Source organism: Sinohyriopsis cumingii, chromosome 16 (genome assembly GCF_028554795.1).
Source record: "Sinohyriopsis cumingii isolate HCF-2022 chromosome 16, ASM2855479v2, whole genome shotgun sequence".
Taxonomy (NCBI): Eukaryota; Metazoa; Mollusca; class Bivalvia; order Unionida; family Unionidae; genus Sinohyriopsis; species Sinohyriopsis cumingii.
In genome coordinates this window covers 24,648,076-24,668,796 of record NC_142976.1, presented here as the reverse complement: position 1 = coordinate 24,668,796, position 20,721 = coordinate 24,648,076, and the positions used below count along the sequence as shown (strand labels likewise).

At 38.4% G+C, this 20,721-nt stretch overlaps 1 protein-coding gene across 5 annotated transcripts in view; it reads right to left on the bottom strand.

The window, feature by feature from the left end:
• The window catches only part of LOC149780082 (contactin-like), a 139,970-nt gene that overhangs the window by 59,293 nt on the left and 59,956 nt on the right, over window positions 1-20,721 (bottom strand). For all 5 annotated transcript variants that reach the window (XR_016415000.1, XR_016415001.1, XM_089936842.1 and 2 more), the window contains 5 exons: window positions 16,616-16,803; window positions 15,092-15,364; window positions 13,082-13,372; window positions 11,391-11,557; window positions 10,352-10,481 (listed from right to left, as the gene is read on the bottom strand). Coding sequence is in view for 3 of the 5 variants with exons in the window: in XM_089936842.1 (XP_089792968.1) it covers window positions 10,352-10,481; window positions 11,391-11,557; window positions 13,082-13,372; window positions 15,092-15,364; window positions 16,616-16,803 (1,049 nt within the window). In the remaining 2 variants the exon portion in view is untranslated. The remainder of the gene's footprint in view (window positions 1-10,351; window positions 10,482-11,390; window positions 11,558-13,081; window positions 13,373-15,091; window positions 15,365-16,615; window positions 16,804-20,721) is intronic.

Genomic DNA, 20,721 nt, shown 5'->3' with positions numbered 1-20,721 from the left:
GTACATCTTTCCTTTTTTATGTTTTTTATGTCTTGTTCTGGAAGGTACCGTCTCTAAGGTACCGTCAACATTGTACCGTAGTGTGATGGGCGGAAAGGCCATAGAAAGGTAAGGGCAGTGCGGAGACCATCGAGTATGTTCCAGAATAGCTGAATCTTTATAGATACATAGATCCATTCGTAACTTCAGTCCGCAAGCGAAACACTGTACCTCGTATCCCAATCCTGACTCAGGTCCCAAGTAGACAAATCCTGTTCTAGCTAAAACATGCGAAGAAGGTAATCCTTCCCTATCCGTAGGCCATTTCTGAAAAGTGTCCAATCAACGTGCACAATCACAATAGTCAGGTAAGAAGACTGGAAAATGGTAGGGTTTGAACTTGGAGTTCTCATCGGGTTTCTCACTCGATTCTTGCTGTGGCGAAGTCATCCTTCTAGCGTGTGACTATCCTCTTATAACCAATGGTTTATACCAACGTGTCCATACGGTAAGGTGAAATGATTGGGAAGTCGCACTCGCTTCTGGTACACGATTTGATAGACTTTTTCCAGGGGCCGACTGACGATGTGGTGAGTGGGTAAACGTACAATCTTGTTCGGTTGATAGGTGGTCACTTTAAAGTTTGCATCCTCTCCCGATTGCAAGGCTTCTTTCAATACCCCAAAGTTGACCACACGACTGGTACGATGATTCAGAGTCAGTCCTTTCACTTTGCACGTCGTGTGCACTTCTCCTTGTTCATCCCGGTATTCGTAGCCGTAATTTTTGGGATCTCCACTGACGAAACTTAGAATCTTGTCGTCGGGATGCTCGTCTGTCCAGGCTCCTAAACGGTCTCCTTCGATGTTAGGGTGCTGTTGACTCGGGTGATAGATGTAAATGCAACTGTCCGTGTCAAAGTACAGGACGCGTTCTCCTAACAGTTCTAAAGCCTCGTACAATTTTAAGCGAGCATGAGCTGTCACGTAAGCCGCAATGATGACATTTCCAAAAGGGTCGTCTTGTACAAAGTCCAGATCTTCTTCGTAATTGACCAAGATCAAATCCTCGCGAACGACGTCCACGTGTTTCATGTATTTGGTTTTGTCGTGAATCATCTGGAAGTAGCGGGAAGGTTCTGTCAAATATTCCGTCTTGGGTAAACACGGTCGTTGTGCCATTTTACCCCACAAGCAATTTAACATCACTTTGGCAAACGATCGCCTACCTTCGTTTTTCTCGATGTGGTCTAAAGAGATGCCTTCTTGTTCATAGTATTTCTCTTTGAATTGTATTTGGTCTTCGGGAGTGTGACACCAGGACGGATAGCCGCTGGCTTCTTGTTTCAGTTTCAAAAAGGCATCCACGTAGTCGGCAAAAATGCCTTTCTGACTGGGGTCACCCTTGTGGTATTGTTGTGTCTTGGGAAAGTGGCAAATTTCGTACACTTCTAACAGTTGGTATCCCATGTCCAGAGCTTTGAACAATTCTACGCTGACCCAGGTTCCCGTCAAGGCACGTTCTTCCTGGGTGTGCTGGCAAGGTTGGTCTTGGTTGCACGTTTCGGCACAAGTACGGCACAAGGGAAACATCAGTTTGCCTTGACAATGGTGAGGTAAGACGGGATGGTATAGGTTCGTGGGAGGCAAAACTTTGCACTTGATCAAGCCTTCGTATTGTCGAATGTTTTTCAGGTCGATGTGTTCCGTCAACAATTGCGGGTGCCCTACAGGAAAGCGACAATATTTGCACACGTAGGGATACAGCGAACACACGTCCAAGTATTTGATTTCTTCTTCTTTCTCTTCGTCGGCTTGGTACAGCAAACAGGTGGCATTGGTTCTTCCTCTGTACAAACTATCCCTCGGGTTCAACGGGTCCATGACCCGTTGACATAGTGGGTCGTTTGAGGGCTGATGACAGCCACGGTGTTTTCAGGCATGAATCGTTGTCGATACACTAAGGAACACGCTTTGGCAATGGTGCAAGCTTCTTTCAAAGGATCGACCCCTCCGTGTTCCATGAACAGTTCTCGAAATTTTCCACAGCAACGCCGTAAAATGTCCACGTCGGAACGACAATACTTTAGCATTTCTTCCTGAAAGTCGAAAGGGTCCGAGGCGTGAGCCTGGTACCAAGCGTAGAAAGCTTCTCGTTGTTCGGTACGCATGTTGTCGGGGTCGTAATAGTGAGCCTCAGGTAAATGGGGTAGAACGGCATGTTGATTGGCTTCCGTATTGAAAAAGTGAGGAAAATAATCTTTAGCCATTTCTGTCATTCCAAACGTTTTAGGCATTCGGCTCAAAGGCATGGCCAAATAGCTCATCGAATCTTTAAACTGCACTTGTCCCACTTGCATGAAAATGATTTTGGCTCCGTTCAAAGTCACTTTAGGACGTTCGGTGCCTTGTTCCGTATAGTACCTCAAAATAAACTGTCCATCGTATCCGGAGAAATTGTGAGCCATCACTGTGGCATGACGATGACAATCTCCGTAACGTTCGATGTCCTCTTGGCTCCACGTCTTGTCGATGGGGTCTAAGACCCATTGGGCAAAATCGGCTAACGTGTTCGGTCCTGGAAAGATTTTTTCACGCCCTCCAGGAACCTTGCTGCAATGAGGGCAATGACTGAAGATAGGTTCTTGAATGCACTTCTCGAACGCTCGATGAGCCACGCAGAAATTAGGGATGTGAATGCCGGTCTCTTACATGCATTCGAAATCGAAAAAGATGAAATTGCCTTTCTTCTTGTAACTGTCCTCTTTCTCTGGTGGGGGTTGGTATTTTTGCACGTAACATTGATGTTCCAAGTCCACGATGTGGTGACAAATGTGACATTTTTTCTTTCCTCGACATACGTGTGCCTTGGCAGTATTGGTACATATGCCTTGTCCACAGGTAGGGCACAATCTCAGCAGTTGACAAGCGCATTTCTTCTGTGAACCTTGTGTTTTCAAATGTTGTTGGTAACAGGTAGGGCTGACAAACGTGCGCAGACAAGTTGAACAAGGCACTGGTTCTTCGCTCAGACAGGGTGGAGAGGCCAAACATCCTGGGCATTTCATTCCACAATGCTTGTGTTGCTCTCGATTGTTATAACCATAATCACATTTCTCACAATAATAACCGTATCCCAGGAATCCGGTGATACTGGTAATGGTATCGAAATGGTCATCGTGATAATAAACATGAATGTATTTTCCGTCCTTAAAATCTTGGCCTCGAAACAACAGAGGCCCGCGCACTTCTTGAGGGTGCACTTTCAAGGTGTAGCGTGGAGCTAGGACATCTTGCAATTTTTGCATCTCAGGAATGCCACAGGGTGTGTCTTTGGACAGGCCAGCTTGTTGCAACAGGAGTTCTGCTTCGTTTCGTTGTTTGGCTCGATAGGAACGTTGAATAGTGTTCCAGGTTCTTTTCCATTCTACCGTGTCGTTCTTGTTGGCATAGGTTCGTCCCACCACGATGGCACGGGCTAAACACATCTGGTCATGAGTGTTGTTAATTCGGACGAGACTCGTTTTGGTGCTGCGAAGATCGTCCACCAATAACATCCTTTTGCGTCCAGTCCCTTGAGGAGGAGAGACGTGGGCCATTTTCAGTGTGGCTTTACCATCGGTGATGTCAAACTGGTCATTAGATTGTTGTACGTGTTGAATCTTGTCCATGACTTTGGAAGGGGTTAGTTCTGCGGGTCTGCTAAACTCGATCCAAACAGGGGATTTCAAGCTGTCGTGATCTATGGATAGTGTCAAGCGATCGTCTTCTTTGGGTTGACATTGTCGCTTGAGTGAGGTGAGCAAAGAATCCCACATCTCGGTGATAAACCCTTCTGCTTTCTCCAATGGTACGTCAGCCTTGAAATCTTTAAAATTCACTGTGTAGGTGTAAGCCGTGGTTCTAAATTTTCTAGAGGAGCGCTTTTCCGTCTCTCGAATGGAATAGTATTTTTCAGGGTTGACTAAAGGTGACGAACTTGGTTTAGAGGGTTCGGATTCTGGTTCACTCATGTCCTCTTCAAAATCACTGGCATGAATTTGTGCCAAGATTTCAGCTCTGGTACGAGGCGATAGATCACGTTTCTGCCTCTTACTTTCTTCTTCTTTCTTCTCGAATGAATAGGATCGTTTCATCTTGAGTGCAAAACGTCAAATGACTCAAGTTTAAACACCATGGACTAATTTATAGTCATGGCAAACCAGCGTATATAAAAGGGTGTGCATCTTGTCCTTTCACTATTCATTTCACTCTCAAGCCGAGCACAACGATGGAAGAGACTAACCAAATCGAACGTTTCGTCAGAGCTTTGCGAGGGGTCATTAGAAAATTCTCTTCAGACCAGCCCACGGACTACTCTCCTTCCTTTAGAGATAAAAGTCAAGATACTTGCTATATCTGTCAGAAGAAAGGGCATTGGTCTTCAGAGTGTCCAGACCGTCAAAAAAGAAAAAAAAAACAGGGGCTAAAAAAGACAAAAGTCAAGATACCTGTTATTATTGTAAAGAAAAAGGACATTGGTCTCCAGATTGCCCAAAAAAGAAACAAGAGGAGTCAGAAGAAAAAAGGAATTCTTCAGAAGAAGAGAGGGATTCTTCGGAAGAAGAGAGTTTTTTTTTAGAGGAAGAAAGCAGACAGGTGAAGAGAAAGAAACAGGAGAAGAAAAGAAGAAGGGAAGAAAGTCAGGAGGAAGAAGAGGAAAAGACGGTGAAGAAATTTAAAAAACAGAGAAAGTAAACAAGGAGACAGAAGAAGTCAATGAACTTTTTAAAGTGTTCTGTTGTGAATTGTGAATTGGATTGTAACAATGGATAAAAGAATAAATTAATGATATAAGGTAAGTGTCTTTGAGTTTTGATTTTAAAATAAGAAGCTACACTGACGCACTCATAAAAAAGACACGTACTACAAGGGGTAAAATGTTTTTTTTTTTTTTTTTTTTTTTTTTTTTTTTTATAGTTATTGGCAAATTGAAAGGCTATCTCTTTTCGAGAAATGTGGGTGGCCCTGAAAAGGGCCTTTTATCTTTATGGTGTAGGGGTGAGTTCAAGCAATCAACTTTAACTGCCTTAAGCCTTTGCCACGGCCAAGGCCTACTTCTGGACTGCGTAATGTTGATGATGATTGGGTTGAAATCACTAAGGGTGGTACGGTAGGCTTAGTCACAGGGTTGACGTGTTTAGCACGGGAAGGTCGTATTCTCTTCGGTCGTAATAAAGAAGTCTGATACATTTGTTTCAAACTCCTTAACTCCGCTAAAATGTCCAACAGTACCGTGACCGTTTGATTTTCACCCTCTTGTTTCTTTGCTGTTGCTGCTACTTCTTCTTGCTGTTGTTGCTGTTGTTTTTTTCTTACCTCTGCTTCTTGCTGCTTTTGCTGTAGGAGAAAAGCTTGTTCCGCTTCCTTTTGTCGTTGTATAAATTTCTCCAATTCTTCTTTCTGTCTCTGTCTAAAATTCTCCACTTGCGGTAATGAAGAAGGTAACGAAGGTTCCGGAACAAATTCTTGCGAGGTAAGAAAATCCACAAAATCCCAATTTACCTCTTCTGAAAGTAAGTCCGGGTTCCCTTGGGCGGTCTTCACTGCTGGTGCACCCCAATGGATCGTTTTCTGAGTTTCCGTCATGTTGAATCACTGTCGCAAAGATTGACTGCACACAAGCGCTAACGAATCTATATAGACCACGTGACGTCACAGACTGCTCTCTTCGGATTGGATGCGCGCTGACTGAATTCTGTAACGCGTGTTCGGATTGGTGAATGAACTCAATCCGTTTCAATCCTTCCTCTACCTATAAATAAGCGCAGTTCACTGCATTGATTCACCTGTTCTCGTCGCTTCAAGATGTGGACCGATGTGCAATCTTCTACCCTTGTGTCTTCAATGATGTTCCGGACGGACATACCCATGTATGTCCGATCCAAATGGACCGTTGTCCATAGGACGGACACCAGCCTGTGGATACGTAGGATTTACGTGGAGAGGCAAGGATGCCTCAAAAGAGTCCTGATTTACGGGCCAACAGTGAGACGCAGCCTAAGGACAAGAAGAAGACCAATGCGGTGCCCTTTATGTTAATGGATACATTAACATAAACCCAAAGGCCCTTTTCAGGGCCAGCCATATTTCTCGAAAAGAGAATGACTTTTCAATTGCCTACCCCTTTTTTTAAAAATTTAAAAAAAAAAAAAAAAATCCCATGTTCAATTCCCCTTGTCCCTAAACAAGCCCAAACCCTATTCCCCATGTTAAATTCCCCTTGTACGTAAAGTGGCCCACGATTTATTCCCATGTTAATTCCCCTTGTACGTAGATTTGCCCACGATTTTTCGCCATGTTAAATTTCCATTGTACGTAGATTTGCCCAGGGGAGGGTCTGTAATGCTAATTCCCATTGTACGTAGGGTACCCCTACTTACTACTTGGGTGGTCAGTGGGAACGATCTTAATCATTACGTCTTAAGCAACATTATGACGTTTTGGATTTGAGATCATAATACGGTAAACCGACTTATAACGAGCTTGGTTATTAAGATAACGCAGCTGTTACAAACATTATATAAATCACTGACAAATTTGTTATTTCGTGTGTCCAAATAGTGCAGATATAAATTGCTTGATATATTGAAAATTTCTTTTTAACCAGCTGACTGATTTGTCTACAGTAAAAGACTTCTAAGTTTAAAACCCCAATACCGGCGTTACGTGCAAAATGTCGTTTACGCCAAATCATCTGAAAAATATTGAATCTAGAAAGATATTGGTTTTAAACATCGGTGGATTCCATTAAAACCAGATGACATCGACGTTTCGTCGCATGAGTCGTTTAATTTTTCTATCCAACTGACGAAGATTGGAATTTTTCATATGTGCATGAATTATCTTATGTTGATCGGCGACATCCGTCGGTCAACCGATTCAGTCCAAAGCTGGAACACAAGGTTTGATGACGTCACCATTGTAAACATAAGTCAAAACCACGTTATGTGGGATTGTCTTCAGCTTCAACCTTCAAATTTATTTCAGCACCCCAGCTGATCACAAATATTGACCCGAATCTTATTTTTATCTAATGCGATTTCTTCGAAGTTCAGCTTAAAATATTCGGGTTTGCCACGCTTCATTCCTTCTCCAATCAATTTGTCCACCATGTGCGAATGATGTTGTTATTAGATTAGTCACGAGCGGACATTTTCAATGTATCACATTACAACTTTTGCAGCATCCCCGAAAAAGAATTGAATTACAAACGACTTCGTTAACTGAATTAAGGGAAGGCATCTCTTAATACAAAATATAATATTTGGACATCGTTTAAACCTAACAGCTTGATTATTCAAAGAATTGTGTGTCAGATACCTTTTAAACGACTTATTTCCATCCGTCCAAACTTAGCAAGGTTGGTTAAATTGATGATAAATGGCGGCATTGGGGTTTTAATACACGTGCTATTTAAAATTATCTGGGCACATTATTGAAATCAGAGCCTTTTCTCTGATATTTGATTATGCTAAGTAAATTCCACCCAATTTGCCGAATAGTCAAGATTTAAATTTTGCTTTTCCAGTGACGGGAGAAAATGAAATGTAGAAGGTACTGTGGTGAATCAGCTTAGGTACGTGCACACAATAATATGCTCTGATAGAAAACAATACATCAAAATCTATTGTATCACTAGTAGATACTAGTTGTTTTTAGCAAATAAACACCGTATTGAAAAGAATGGAATTTAGATTTCCAACCCTTAACTCCAAAGTGACATTATCCACAATACGTCTGTATTGGTTTTATTCCAGATCTTTGTTCATAAGGTAATATCATATATGAGTCTTTCTTACCGGAAGGAAAATTGTGTACGATATCGTGTCAGTTGCAGAAATACCGTCCACAGGAACCCCATACAGAGGCCAATTACTTTCAAGGTACTTGGTATCTTTATATACCAGACAAAAGAACACCAGACACTAATAGACCTTCCATCCATTAAAGTATTTATTTCTCGTAGACACAACTTAGTTTATCATGATTATACTTAATGTAAATTTAGGAGAAACAGGACAGCACTCCCTTTTCTTTATTGTTTCTAAAAGCACACCTTACAAAATAATCTTAAGTCAGTTCATATAATAAGACAAAAACAGGAAAGATTACAAAATCAATGTCAGATAAGCCAATTTCTGCTAGGAAAAGGCACATACGTAAAAGTTTGAAACTATTTAAGGCTTTAATTAGTCTTTTGAAAGTGTCTTAAACAGGCGCAATGTCAGTCACGTGGCTGTAAACAAAATATACGAATGTGCATGCGTGCACGTGCGTGAGTGTGTGCATGCATTCATGTATGTATGTATGTATGTATGTATGTGTATGTATATGTATGTATGTATGTATGCGTGCGTATGTATGTATGTATGTAAGTACAGAGTTTAACGGTACTTATTGTACTTGCTCTGGATGCTGTTATAAATTACTCGTGTACGTCTTTGTACAGACTTAACTACAATTTCTAATCATTCATCTCTTTGTTCTAAACCTGGAGTTTTCAATGTTACAAAAATACTGCCAAGAAAGGGAAAACTATTGTCACTTCCTTCTTAAAATTAGACGAAATCGCAAACATCTTTATAAAGAAACATGATTCGAATATCTTACGAGGGTGTGATTAACATCACCTTTCTCTATACCGTGATTTAAGTATCGACGAATAGTTCCGTTAGGTACCCCAATGTTTAAAAGCTATATATGTGATGCCATTGAAAGGGATTATAAGAATTAATTGTGTGACTATGTTCTCTACAGCTAGCAAACACTTACTGTCATCATCTATATATACTCTAGACACCATTTATAAAGAATACAAAATTTCAAACATTGGAGTTGGCGTAGAGATCATATGATTATCAACGAAAACACTAGTGCGGAAGGCTTGTGATATTAGACTGAACATAGTACGGTCCACATTACAAGCTACTCTGTGTAGTTTTTAAACTTATTCATGTAGCTTGAGAGAGAATGCCGTGCGTGATATAAAATGGGTTGTCCCAGCTCGCCATGCACTCAATCCTTTCTGGTACAATGGTCCTACCCAGCGTGCATATACAGCAACGAAATCAACGGAGATGAGCGAATTGGTACTACAGCGTCTTTTGAGTAAACGTCTCCTGTTTGTTTGTCGTCTTAGTTATCACTCAAACAATTAAATCCACCGAACTTCAAAAACTGTTGCTTAAATACAATATAAAGAAAACTGTATTTTCTATACGTGTTTCTTTCTACGTCTAATCATGGTGTGTCTCGAAGAGCCTGACTACTATTTTATCCACACCTTGCAAATACTTTAACTACAATTTATAATCACGCCAATTATGACGTTGGCAATTATTCTGCTATTTTCATAAGCATTATATAATTTCTTTTTCCAAGTGAATTTGATTTACATCAGTAGTTCCGGTAATTTATCATTTTTCGGAAGCTGTGTCCTTAAAAGACTGGGAAATGTCCGAAAATGAGAAACGTCATTTGGCAAAAACAAAAGTAAGAAAATTTGCGACTAAGTATTACAAAATGGATACATATAAAATACATAGTCCTCATTACATCATTTTTGCTGGGCCAACAAGTAGTTCTTAGCCTGCTTTAGTCTTTCTGACATTACTAGTGGCGGACACAAACTTTGCTTGTAACTATTTGTACTGGAGTTTTCAGCCTCTTACTGTGTCGGAACATTGGCCTTTCGTTAGTAATTAATACATTTATTTTGACTGATTTACATATGCGGATGGTAAGTAAAATCCAGTCTTCTTTGGACCCATGGCTATATATCACTCACTTTTTTAGTATTAATCCCTGTCAGAACAAAACATCTGAGTATGCATCCGTTATTGACCTGAACAATGTTTTAATTGCTAAGCATGCGTGGTAGCGAGCCGCCTGATAGTCCACCAGAGCCAAAGTTGAAAAGTCCAGCACAAATACTAGCAAACATCGTTGGTCTCAGCCACCAGTACTGTCAGAACAAAGTCCGAGTTTCTATGCCACAAACATCACCTTTATCGATTTAAAACTATCAGCAGGCCTAAAGAAAAATGTTCTCTAAACTTCATAAAATCTCTTTGTATCAATTTATCTTGCTTTCTGGAATTATGCCACTTATTAGACATTGAATGAGCTGCACATAATACTGCGATGTCAGCTTCAACTAAAAAATGCCATAAAAAGTACTCATCAACTTTCACAGGTGGCTGACTTAAACAAACGTAGCATGAGATCAATAAAAGAGTTCGATTAACCGTAACCTGATGTAAAACAATGTAGTGTTGCATACTTTCAAGATGGTCAGATAATTATTAGTTCCTGACGTTTGTAATATTTACCTCTGACGGACAGTTGTGCTGAAGCTGAGATTTCCGTTAGATGAGTCTGCGCGATGCATTCGTAAACCCCAGCATGTCTGAACTGTGCGTTTATGATGTACAGTCCCCTCGATCCAGGTGTGTCAACACTCTGAAAAATAATAGCACGACTCGCATAAGATTCATGAAAAGTAGTGTTGTCATTAAGGTACAGGAGAAACGACTCAGTGGCATAAAATTATAATAAATATGATAAAAATGATAACAAACACCCGATCTTGTTTTTGCCTATATTGGTAAGTTATGACTCTAAATTTCAATTTGAAATAGACCAAAACGAGAATTATTTTTTAAACGCATATCTGATCGCGCAACCTAGTTCAAAGGTCGCTGGGCGGTGGTATGTACACATTAGTACTGCTACTCTGTATTGCTGAACCTACAGATGTGTATTTGCTTTGGAATACAGCATAAATTCAGTTACTTAGTTTCCTGTAGCGTGTTATTCTTAGTATCCAGCCTTAGGTAGAAAAGCAAAATGAGCGTATACTAAAATGTTGAATATATTGTTATGGGAAAATATGAGCTCATTTTTGTGACTAATAATGTCCTCCTAACGTAGTACAATGTTGCTCAGAAAAAAAAACGTCCAAATGTTTAGATAAAAATGCAGTAAAATATTATATATATCACCACAATTATAACTATCCGAAAACAATGGAGAAATCAGACATTGATGATTATTGACTTCACCCAGAATGACAGCTCCGGTGGTCAAGTGATTAGAGCGAAAATCTCAGTTTTTTGGATTAATTATAAGGAAATATTCACTCTTGTAACGGAAACATTGTGTTTCTTCCACAACAATCATCAAATAATTCGTTATACATACTCAAAAGTTAAATATTCTTTATATATCGAACGGTGTATGTTTTGGAAGGTTTGTTACGTATACACTGTACATTCATTTGTGAAATCTACTGTCAAAGTAATTCTACGTCTCTTAAAATATGAGAAATTGAAGATGGCAGTGAGTACAAGAAGAGCAATTGAATCTCACCCTTCTGTAGAAGGGGTCCCTGTCTGTGTTTATAACTCTGCCGTTAAACTTCCAGACATATATCAGATCGAATACATCGTAGTTATATGACGCTTCACAATAGAAAAAGTGTGTCTGGTTTACGTCAACAACGGCATCTATAGGTGTTCGGAAGAAGGTGAGATCAGCTAAAACAAATAGATATAAAATAATTCTAATTTTCCTTTTTTGTGTAGTGAAATATTGTTTCTACAGACTCTCATATGCATCATTTGGTTCCTGTATCACATTATTAAGCTCGCTCCTTTTTGGAATATTTCAAAGTTTTTATCATTTCACAAACTCCTGAGAAAAATATTAAAAAAACATTGTACATATAACACATTTAGGAATGCATACCGAAGCCATTAAAAAATATGAAAAGACATTCCTAAAAGCCTCGTACGAAAGACTGTTTTTGAAAGAGACCTTACTGTAAAGGACAACACTAATGCTTTCAGACCTTGATTAAATTTCATGCAGTTTACTTCCAAACTTGGACTGAATTGTCAGCCATATATTCTCAAAAGAACTGTAGACTAGTACATGTTTTGCCCAGGTTAAAAGATTCAGTGCTTCATAATTTTCCACCATTTTGTCCCCCTAGTGACATAGCAAGACAGTTATTCTCATGGGAGAATATTACATCACTTGGAAATTTTATTATAATAAATGGCCCCATATTTTCATTGCAATATGCTGATATACTTTTCAGAATCAATGTTACCTTCAATTTGGACCAGATTGGCACCACCATTTTACATTGCCAGAATATTCATGAACTTGAGTATGCACTGCAAAGACTACAATATTTATTCTTCACGTAATTTTCTTCAAACACAAACTTATGATTTTTGTCCAAAACAAATTTGTATCAATGCTAAAGCTTTCTGGTTAAAACTGGTTTTCAAGTGTTTATTTACACCTCTCTTTACACAATGAAACACAAGAAATTGTAGCTGTTCCTTTTGGACAATCTCCAGAATCCTAAACTTGTAAACTTTCTTTTGTCAGTACTTCGTAAAACATTGATATGGACATATTTAATAGTATCTACACTCAAGCAGTGGCAAAATTGTATAGAATTACCAAGTACAACAATGAGCTAGACCCCATTTGCAAGTGATTTTAGGACTTCCCTATTTCTTTTTTTGTTTGTTTGTCTGTTGATTGGTTGGTTTTTGTTGTTGTTTCTTGCATTCTTTTGCCCATCTTTTGTGAAGTAATTATCAATTGTTGAAAAATATATTCCAGCAATGTTACATATATTTTCACCACTAATGTTCATGGCTAACGCAATTTTCGTCTGCTTCTGGCCTTATGTCGATTCCTTACCATGAGACTCTCTGCTTTGTTTACATTAACAGGGAAGTCTTGCAAATGTTGACTTTTAGCTTAAGGCTTATATGTTCATTAGTACACAAATATAAAGCCAAGTTTACATCATATTTCATAACAATAAGTCACGTTTGAATAATATTTAATTTTTCTAACTCACAAAATTGATGTTACATATAAAAGAAAGAGATTATTCCTGTATCAAGTGATGGTACATTATGAAACGCAAAATTAACAAGAGAAAAAAAAATGGCAATATTAATTAATATCTAATCTTTAATCAAGTAATTGTTAAGAACACTGGTAAAAAGTAATCTGAGCAAAGGCATACTCACAAGCAACTGTTAGTCTCATGGTCATTTCACTTTCACCGTTAACATTCTTGGCAACACATTTGTAAAAGCCTTCATCCGCAGGGCCCACTTTTGTTATCGTAAGGGATCCTTCAATAGTCATTCTCACTCTACCGTCTCCACCTGGGACGAGTCCCAGGTCCCCACCATTCTTATACCATGTGATATCCGGAACGGGGGCAGCTTCCGGTGCACAGTCTATTGTAACATTACCCCCGCTACCGCCCAAGACTTCCGGAGGCGGTGGGTTCTTGTCAAAACTAGGTTTAAAAGCTGCAAAATTAAAATAGATTTGTGGCATGACACATAATGCAAACTTGAAGCATATTGCGAGACAAAAAATCTCGATCTCGCTGGGAAACAACGGGCTGAATAAAGAAAGCCAATGAAATATGGAATTATATTTCTTTAACAATCTATTGTTAGAGCTAAAATACAAAGCAGTAAATCGTAATTCCAAAAGAATGGAAGTGGAAATACCGCTTTAATTTTGCATTGATTTAACGGAACATCAGAAGTACGTTTACATGCAATAATTCTAATTAGATGCCCTGAGTTATGTTATGTACAGATTATCAATCAAGAATTATTGCAGTGAACTATCTATCGCTTTAAAATTAATCGGTTAGAGAAATACCAATAAGAAGACAAAAGGAAGAAACGATGAATGTAAGGGGACGATAAAGAATCACATCCATTTTGTCTGTTGCAAAATAAATTTAGATCTTTTATCACTGTTGTCACATTTAGGGTTGATACTCATGTAGGACAAATAACAACAACAACAACATAATAATAATAATAACAATAATAATAATGAAAATAATGATAATAATAATAATAGCAATCATGATTATGGCTATTCATGAATAGGTTTACTCCAAGAATCCCAGAGTGATTTCAAATTTGCAACTCGTGTCGAAATATTTTTTTTCAAAAGAATAAATTTATATCCGAAGGTTTTTGTACACTGGAAGACATAACGAATGTTTATTTATTTTTTAGTTCAACTAATTTATGAAGTATAATTCCATCATACATCTTTTATGATTTAATATAACACACAGAGTCAAACATAACGGTCATCTCTATGTGATGTCATAGAATTTGGTCATTTTTCCCAACGGTCCTACGCATCTTCGAAGTGTGCGTGTGTTTGCGAGCGCGCGCGTGTATGTATGATTTGAATTCGTAAAACAGTTTAAGAATTTTTCAGTCATATCGCTACGATGTCTGCCTATGGCAGTTTAAAGTGATGTATAGCACTGGGGCATCATGCCGCAGACATGTAGCATGATGTCCCCCACCCTGTCACATTATCCTGACACCAAGCCGACTAGTCTTAACACTAGCCTCGCAATGCTGAGCGCGAAGCGAGCTAACTTCGTAAAGCTGAGTAAAGAAAACTTACCACGAGTTGTACAGTATGATAAAGCTCACGGAAGACAAATTTTGAAAACAAATACTGGCTAACAGCCTAAGAAAATACTCACGTAATCAAGCACAAGAAGTATGAAATATGATCGTTTTAAAATGAAAAATGATCCCTGATATACCACTGAATACAAATGTTGGTATTTTAAATAAATTTCAGCAACTTATAAAAATGAACAGAACCAGATTTCCAGAAGATGCCAGATCATGATGATTTCTAGAAAAGAGATCCGTTATAGTGTGTAAGTGGACATTATGATTATGGCTTCTACGCTGAAGAATGGTTAAGAAGTTTATTTCTCTCTTATATTTCAACAAACTGTAGGAATTCCACTAGTGAGATATCTTGGACACAGACTGAACCCGATAGGAGAACTGATATATACAAATTTTAATAGCACTTCTGACTATAGAAAAGAATTATCAGATATGGTTATGAAAAGCAGACGAAAGCCTTAAATTATCTATGTGAAATTAGCTTACAAAGAACAGTTACTAACTGACTTACAAAGTACAGTTACTAATTGACTTACAAGGTATAGTTACTGGTTGACTTACAAAGAACACGTAACTGCGCTCCACTGCTTGCTGATCCAAGAGCGTTGGTGGCAGTACATTGATACATGCCACTGTCTCGGGTTTTGTCTAGGCGACGGATCCAAAGAACATTTTCTCTGATTTCTATTTCTTTGAGAACATTTGTGACAGGGGCGGAGTTCTTGTACCAAGCGTAAGTCACCCATGGTTTGGCCTGAACCTCACACCTCCATATTAGCTCCGAACCTTCGTCAGCATGCATGTCGTGGAGAGGTAGGATGAAAACTGGAATAGCTGGTAGAGGACACGATTGATCCGTTATGACAAGTTTGAATTCTTTTTTAAAAAATACAATTTGAAAGAGTAAAGGTGTTGTTCCCTGCTCATCACATTCTAAATCAGAGCATACCGCTTTGTCTTAAACAAAAACTGTTACAAAAATAGTTTGTTTCAAGAATCACCACAGTATTTTTTTATATGTCGAATTTGGATATGTGGGTAACCTAGATATGAAACATGTAAGCGTTGTTTGTTTTCTTGCAGCCTTTATAGCACAGTGTCTGGTGTTTGTTCTATTTGACCTCTAAACATAAACTTATTCAATTGTGATGCATGGGCAGAGTGAGACAAATCAATAATTCCTAGCATGTTTATGGTAGCAATGATGATCAGAAAAGTTACTTCTGAAAAACAAATCGCAGTAATGTTTAAATTCGGCAATTTTAAATTTTAGAAAATGATGACTGAATGTTGAAAGAAAGGTTATTTTACAATATCTGGAAAAACATTACACAAAATGAATCCACATATAACAAAATAAACTTCGTAGCCATAGGAGCTAAATAACATGCCTAATTCTTTGTACAACGACAAGTATAAAATTAATTTTACCTATAAAAAATGTACACCTCACTAAATTTGGAATACTTTCATTCTTATTCGCAAAAGCGTGGTGAGGTTCTAACAAGAGTCGAAATTATCGGTAGATTATGTTTGCTATGTACTTACGACGGAATTCATTTAAAATACGAAATTTTTATCAAATCATTAGAAAGCGATAAACTAATCTGGTACTTATGCAATCGCTCATTTTCTTGAGAAGGTCATATGATCCTTCTGATTAGAAGGAAACTATTTGTGAAGGTCATATGCTTCTTTCTCATTTGTAGTACCTGATCACGATACATTTTTCGGAGCATAACATTCAAAGTATCAAACGAAATGTAGTACTCAATCACTAACAATTTGAAATTGTTGTATATTTAGACGAGCTCATGGCAACAAAATAAACAATGATTAAAGATAGTTTTGTGCATTTAGGGTTCAAAAGACCTACCCATCACTCTTGTTAGTCAACAGATGGCTTATTGTGGGATTTATGTGCTGTATCTCTGCTTAGGATGGCTTGACTCAAATTAGTGACTTCTCAAACAGAGAACCTGAATACCTGTAGCACACATGAGCCAGCTCCAGCAGGGTCGCTGTGTGGGTGTGTTCCATTCAACTCCATGTACTCTAATTTCATAAGTAATTACAGAAGATTACCTTGTATCACAAGATAAATTACTTTTGCGGTCGTCCCCGATCCTGTTCTGCTCTGCACGTGACAAGTGTAGTTTCCTTCGTCCTGCATCTTGGCATCAGGAATGACTAGAATCCGATTCGAATCCAACAGCTTGTACCGTTCTGGCAATGACCCAACGCCTCGCGTCCATGCATATACTAGTGGCATTCTAGTAAAATTCAATACACAAATAAAAGATTTCGAGCCGCACATTCTGATTGTGGTAAACGGCACAAAATAGTTCAAGGGCGTATTATTCAATATCGTTCTAAACTATCCCCAACTTCTTAATAAAAAATATTAAATTTGACAAAAGAATGTAATCGAGCTACCTGAAAATTCAGCTTGTTTATAACACTGTGTCAAATATACACACCTTGCCTCTCGGCACGACATAAAGAGGGATGTAAATCGTGCACACCTGACACGTGTCATTGACGAACTGAGAGAATTGGTTTGAAAGTAATAGTATCATATATGTTTCCTAATAATGTGGAATCCCTTTTTATGTGGATAATATATGCATTTTGTTAATTTCTGTGAACAAAGTCATTATATAGATTGACATTCGGTTCATAACTATGTAAGTAGTGCCTTTCTACAAAAACAATGAACCACTAGGAACAATCTGGCAAGATGTTTTAAGAAGACTGTCTAACGACTGAGTGGCACACGACGTTAATTTTTGAAGTTACACTCGGTTTGCCCCTCCCCCCACCTCCAAAAGAATGCAGTTATTACCTTGATTTATTTGATTCTTGCACATTGCTCTGTCGCAAAACATATTGAACGCCAAGATAACACTATGAAATGAAGCAGGTTAAAGTTTGATTCAGTCTAACTCGAGGCGAAGTTAATAATAATAATAATAATAATAATAATAGGTGCTCCAAGTAAAAATGTGATTGATGAGTACGGTGACTGACCGATAAAACCTAAAGATTACTCATGTCATTCGACTGGCTGTATGACTGAATGGTAAAACTTAAGATCATACGTGCCATTGGACTGGCTGTAGAGAAATACTAATCAACCTAGTATTCAATGTATTTCAACATTGTCAAAATATGCGGCATTACTGATACCTTGTTTAAAGATGTTATCTTATAATCGACCAATCACTCTCAAGATTTACACAAGATGCCTACCCGTTTAAAGTGACCGTCCGATTTTGAGCCATGGTCTTTATGGACTTAGGGAAACATAGATATTAGTGCATGGTGACAATGGCAATAACCAGACAATGACATCTTTTATTTAGTATGAAAAGATACCGGCACATTATGAATTATATTATACAAGAATTACTCTATAAGCATCAGTGTATTCCATTCTGAATTACATTCTCGTACCTTTAATACACTTGTACTAAGAGAGAGAGTGAGAGAGAGAGAGAGAGAGACTAACAATGTTGTCACGGAATATTGTACACGAAATTACCTTTGTATTATATACTAACAAAAATGAAGATGGGGTTTGTTGCCTCTTACAGCACCATACGGGGTATATAGTTTTAACCTTGGCGATTTATAAGTACTTATTTCTGTTCACTCACTAATACACACACACAAAGAGTCGTCAGTGGGTGATATTTGACCACGAATATGCTACAGATAGTGTTATTTTTCTAAATATAGTCACAATACAATGAATATTTCTACTTTACAGAAGCAACATAATATCTACAATTCTTTTAATGCGTCTAGTAGTCTCTCCCATGACTGTTAAGACTGATTCCTCATTTTTTTTAATTTTACCGTTTTTAGCAAACACCACTAAGTTATCTTCGGTCGCATCTGGAACCCGCAAAATAATATCTATCAACGGGTTATTGTTCGTCTTTAATCGTCCTTGTTTATCCTGAAAAACATCGACTTCATTTTGTTTTTATTTGCGAGACTCAAAAGGTTAGCGAGTTCAACCATGACCTCGTCAGTGGTTGCATATTTAGATAAGTCGCCTTGAGGTTTGCCCTGAGTCTTACTCGGAGTAGATCTTCCGTAAATATCTACCATTATACTTTAAGATCTGTTTAAAACGACGGTGGACAGCTATACAGTCTACTTGTATACTCGTGCTCGACTTTATGAAGTGGTGTCAGCGACCTTGACACAACGTCGAGTACAGCAATTACTTCACGGCCACGTATTGGCGGATCGGTTATCATATGTGTTGATAATGTTGAATACCAGACGGGACTAATTTGAAGATAAGTGCTTTGCACTCTGCCGACATGTTTTAAAAAATCATTTGGTGGTGCCATCCCATACGATTAAAAAAACACAACTTCACGTGGATCAATCGCGTATGCAACCCAATGAGTACCTTTAACATAACTTCCATCGAGATTAATGATAACGGTTTCAACAGGGCTTGGTTGTTTTGGCAAACACCTCTGAAATTTTGGATATTTAATTTTTAGCATCATCAGGTAAATCCAAATTGGACATAGGAAGGAGACGCTTTGCGTCTAACGCAGTGTCCCGGAAAGTCTCAGACCTTGACCGTACCAAGAATGAGAGGTTCCTGGTAGTCTTAGACCCTTTCTTTTTTTTGGAAGTCTTTATTCTATAACCTATTGCTTTATATATAGTGCCATCTCAGCAGCAGTTCCTACAACACCGAGTGCAGCTGCTTCTGCAACAGCTAGGACTTAAGTGGCTATTAACGCTGGTATAGCTGCAAGAAGTAGAAATATAACGCCCGTCTTGACTGCGTCATTATTGGTACCCGCAGAAAATCAAGTCGTACACCTGTCTTTGATTGTTTGGCTTCGATGAAGTGCCCTAGTTAACGTTAAGTCAGTGATAGTTTATTCAGACCACCTGTGATCTGTTCTTATTTTAGTGTTATTTTTGTGCCGCATTTTCGTTGGTGCTGATTTCGATTGGAACTTTCTAATCTGATCAGGAGTCAGACTGACACTAACGTGATGATATGACATTATCTCATGAGCGATATAATTACATGTTTTCTATTGGGGCATCAATGATTCTCATTCGTCCATCAACACCATCAAGCAGCAGTGTTTTGTCTGAGAATATGACAGCGATTGCTTTGTAATTAGCAATAAGTCCTCTTTCCACACGAGCTTGAACGTGTACATCAACGACATATTGCCTAAATAAATCCAGGTGTTCCAGGGAAAAGTATAAGGGATACAGCGTTATAAAATCTAGTTGTGATATTTGTAGACCAGAATCAACATTTTTATCTCGTCCCATGAATGTCATTAAACGATGATATGCACGTGCTACATTATTGTCATCCAAATTCAATAATATATCTTCGGATGATTCTTGATGCCTATTTATTATCAGTGAAACTTCAGTAATACCAAGTTTGTCAAATATCATTGCACTGCTTGTTTATGAGTTTAGTCATGCAGCATCTTGGAAAGCAATAAATATATGTCGCAGTGCAGAAACACCTTGCTGTGATGTTATCTGCCATGTGAAAAAACCATCAATGTTACTTTGAACACTATCTGTGGTCATCGTCAACCATGATAATATTGATTTACCACCTGAGTCCATAAAAGAGAGCAACCGCTGTTTTTTAGCGGGTGATGGTATCATTGTTGGCATCCACAATGAAAGTTTTGTGAGCACTACTTTACCAGCATCACCGATAGGGCGCCAGATTACATCATCGTCAGTAACCTTTCTTACAAGTACAACTGACTTCAAAAATAACTTTCTAAAGTTTCTGAAAAATCCAAAGATGTGGGACAGTGGAATTGCGCATGAAAATCTGTTACGATCATCTTTTAGCATTGATCCACGTGCTGCGAATCCTAAGCTGATTTTTGGATTAACAGAATGAACCGCCGGCCGCAGATCATCGTCAGCGTTATCGGCATTGTTTCTTGGTCGTCTTTATTATACTGTATGTTATTAGGGTTGTCAGACGAATCCTTCACAAACATCATTGAGGGACCAGCGGATCTTGAATAAACATCTGAATATCTTGCTAGACCCAATATCGCCGTGGCAACGTCCACGTTTAATTGGCATATTTCAATGTTTCGTCCGTCAATCATGTATGTAGCACTGTTGAATAACGCTATAATGTCATTATTAGCAAA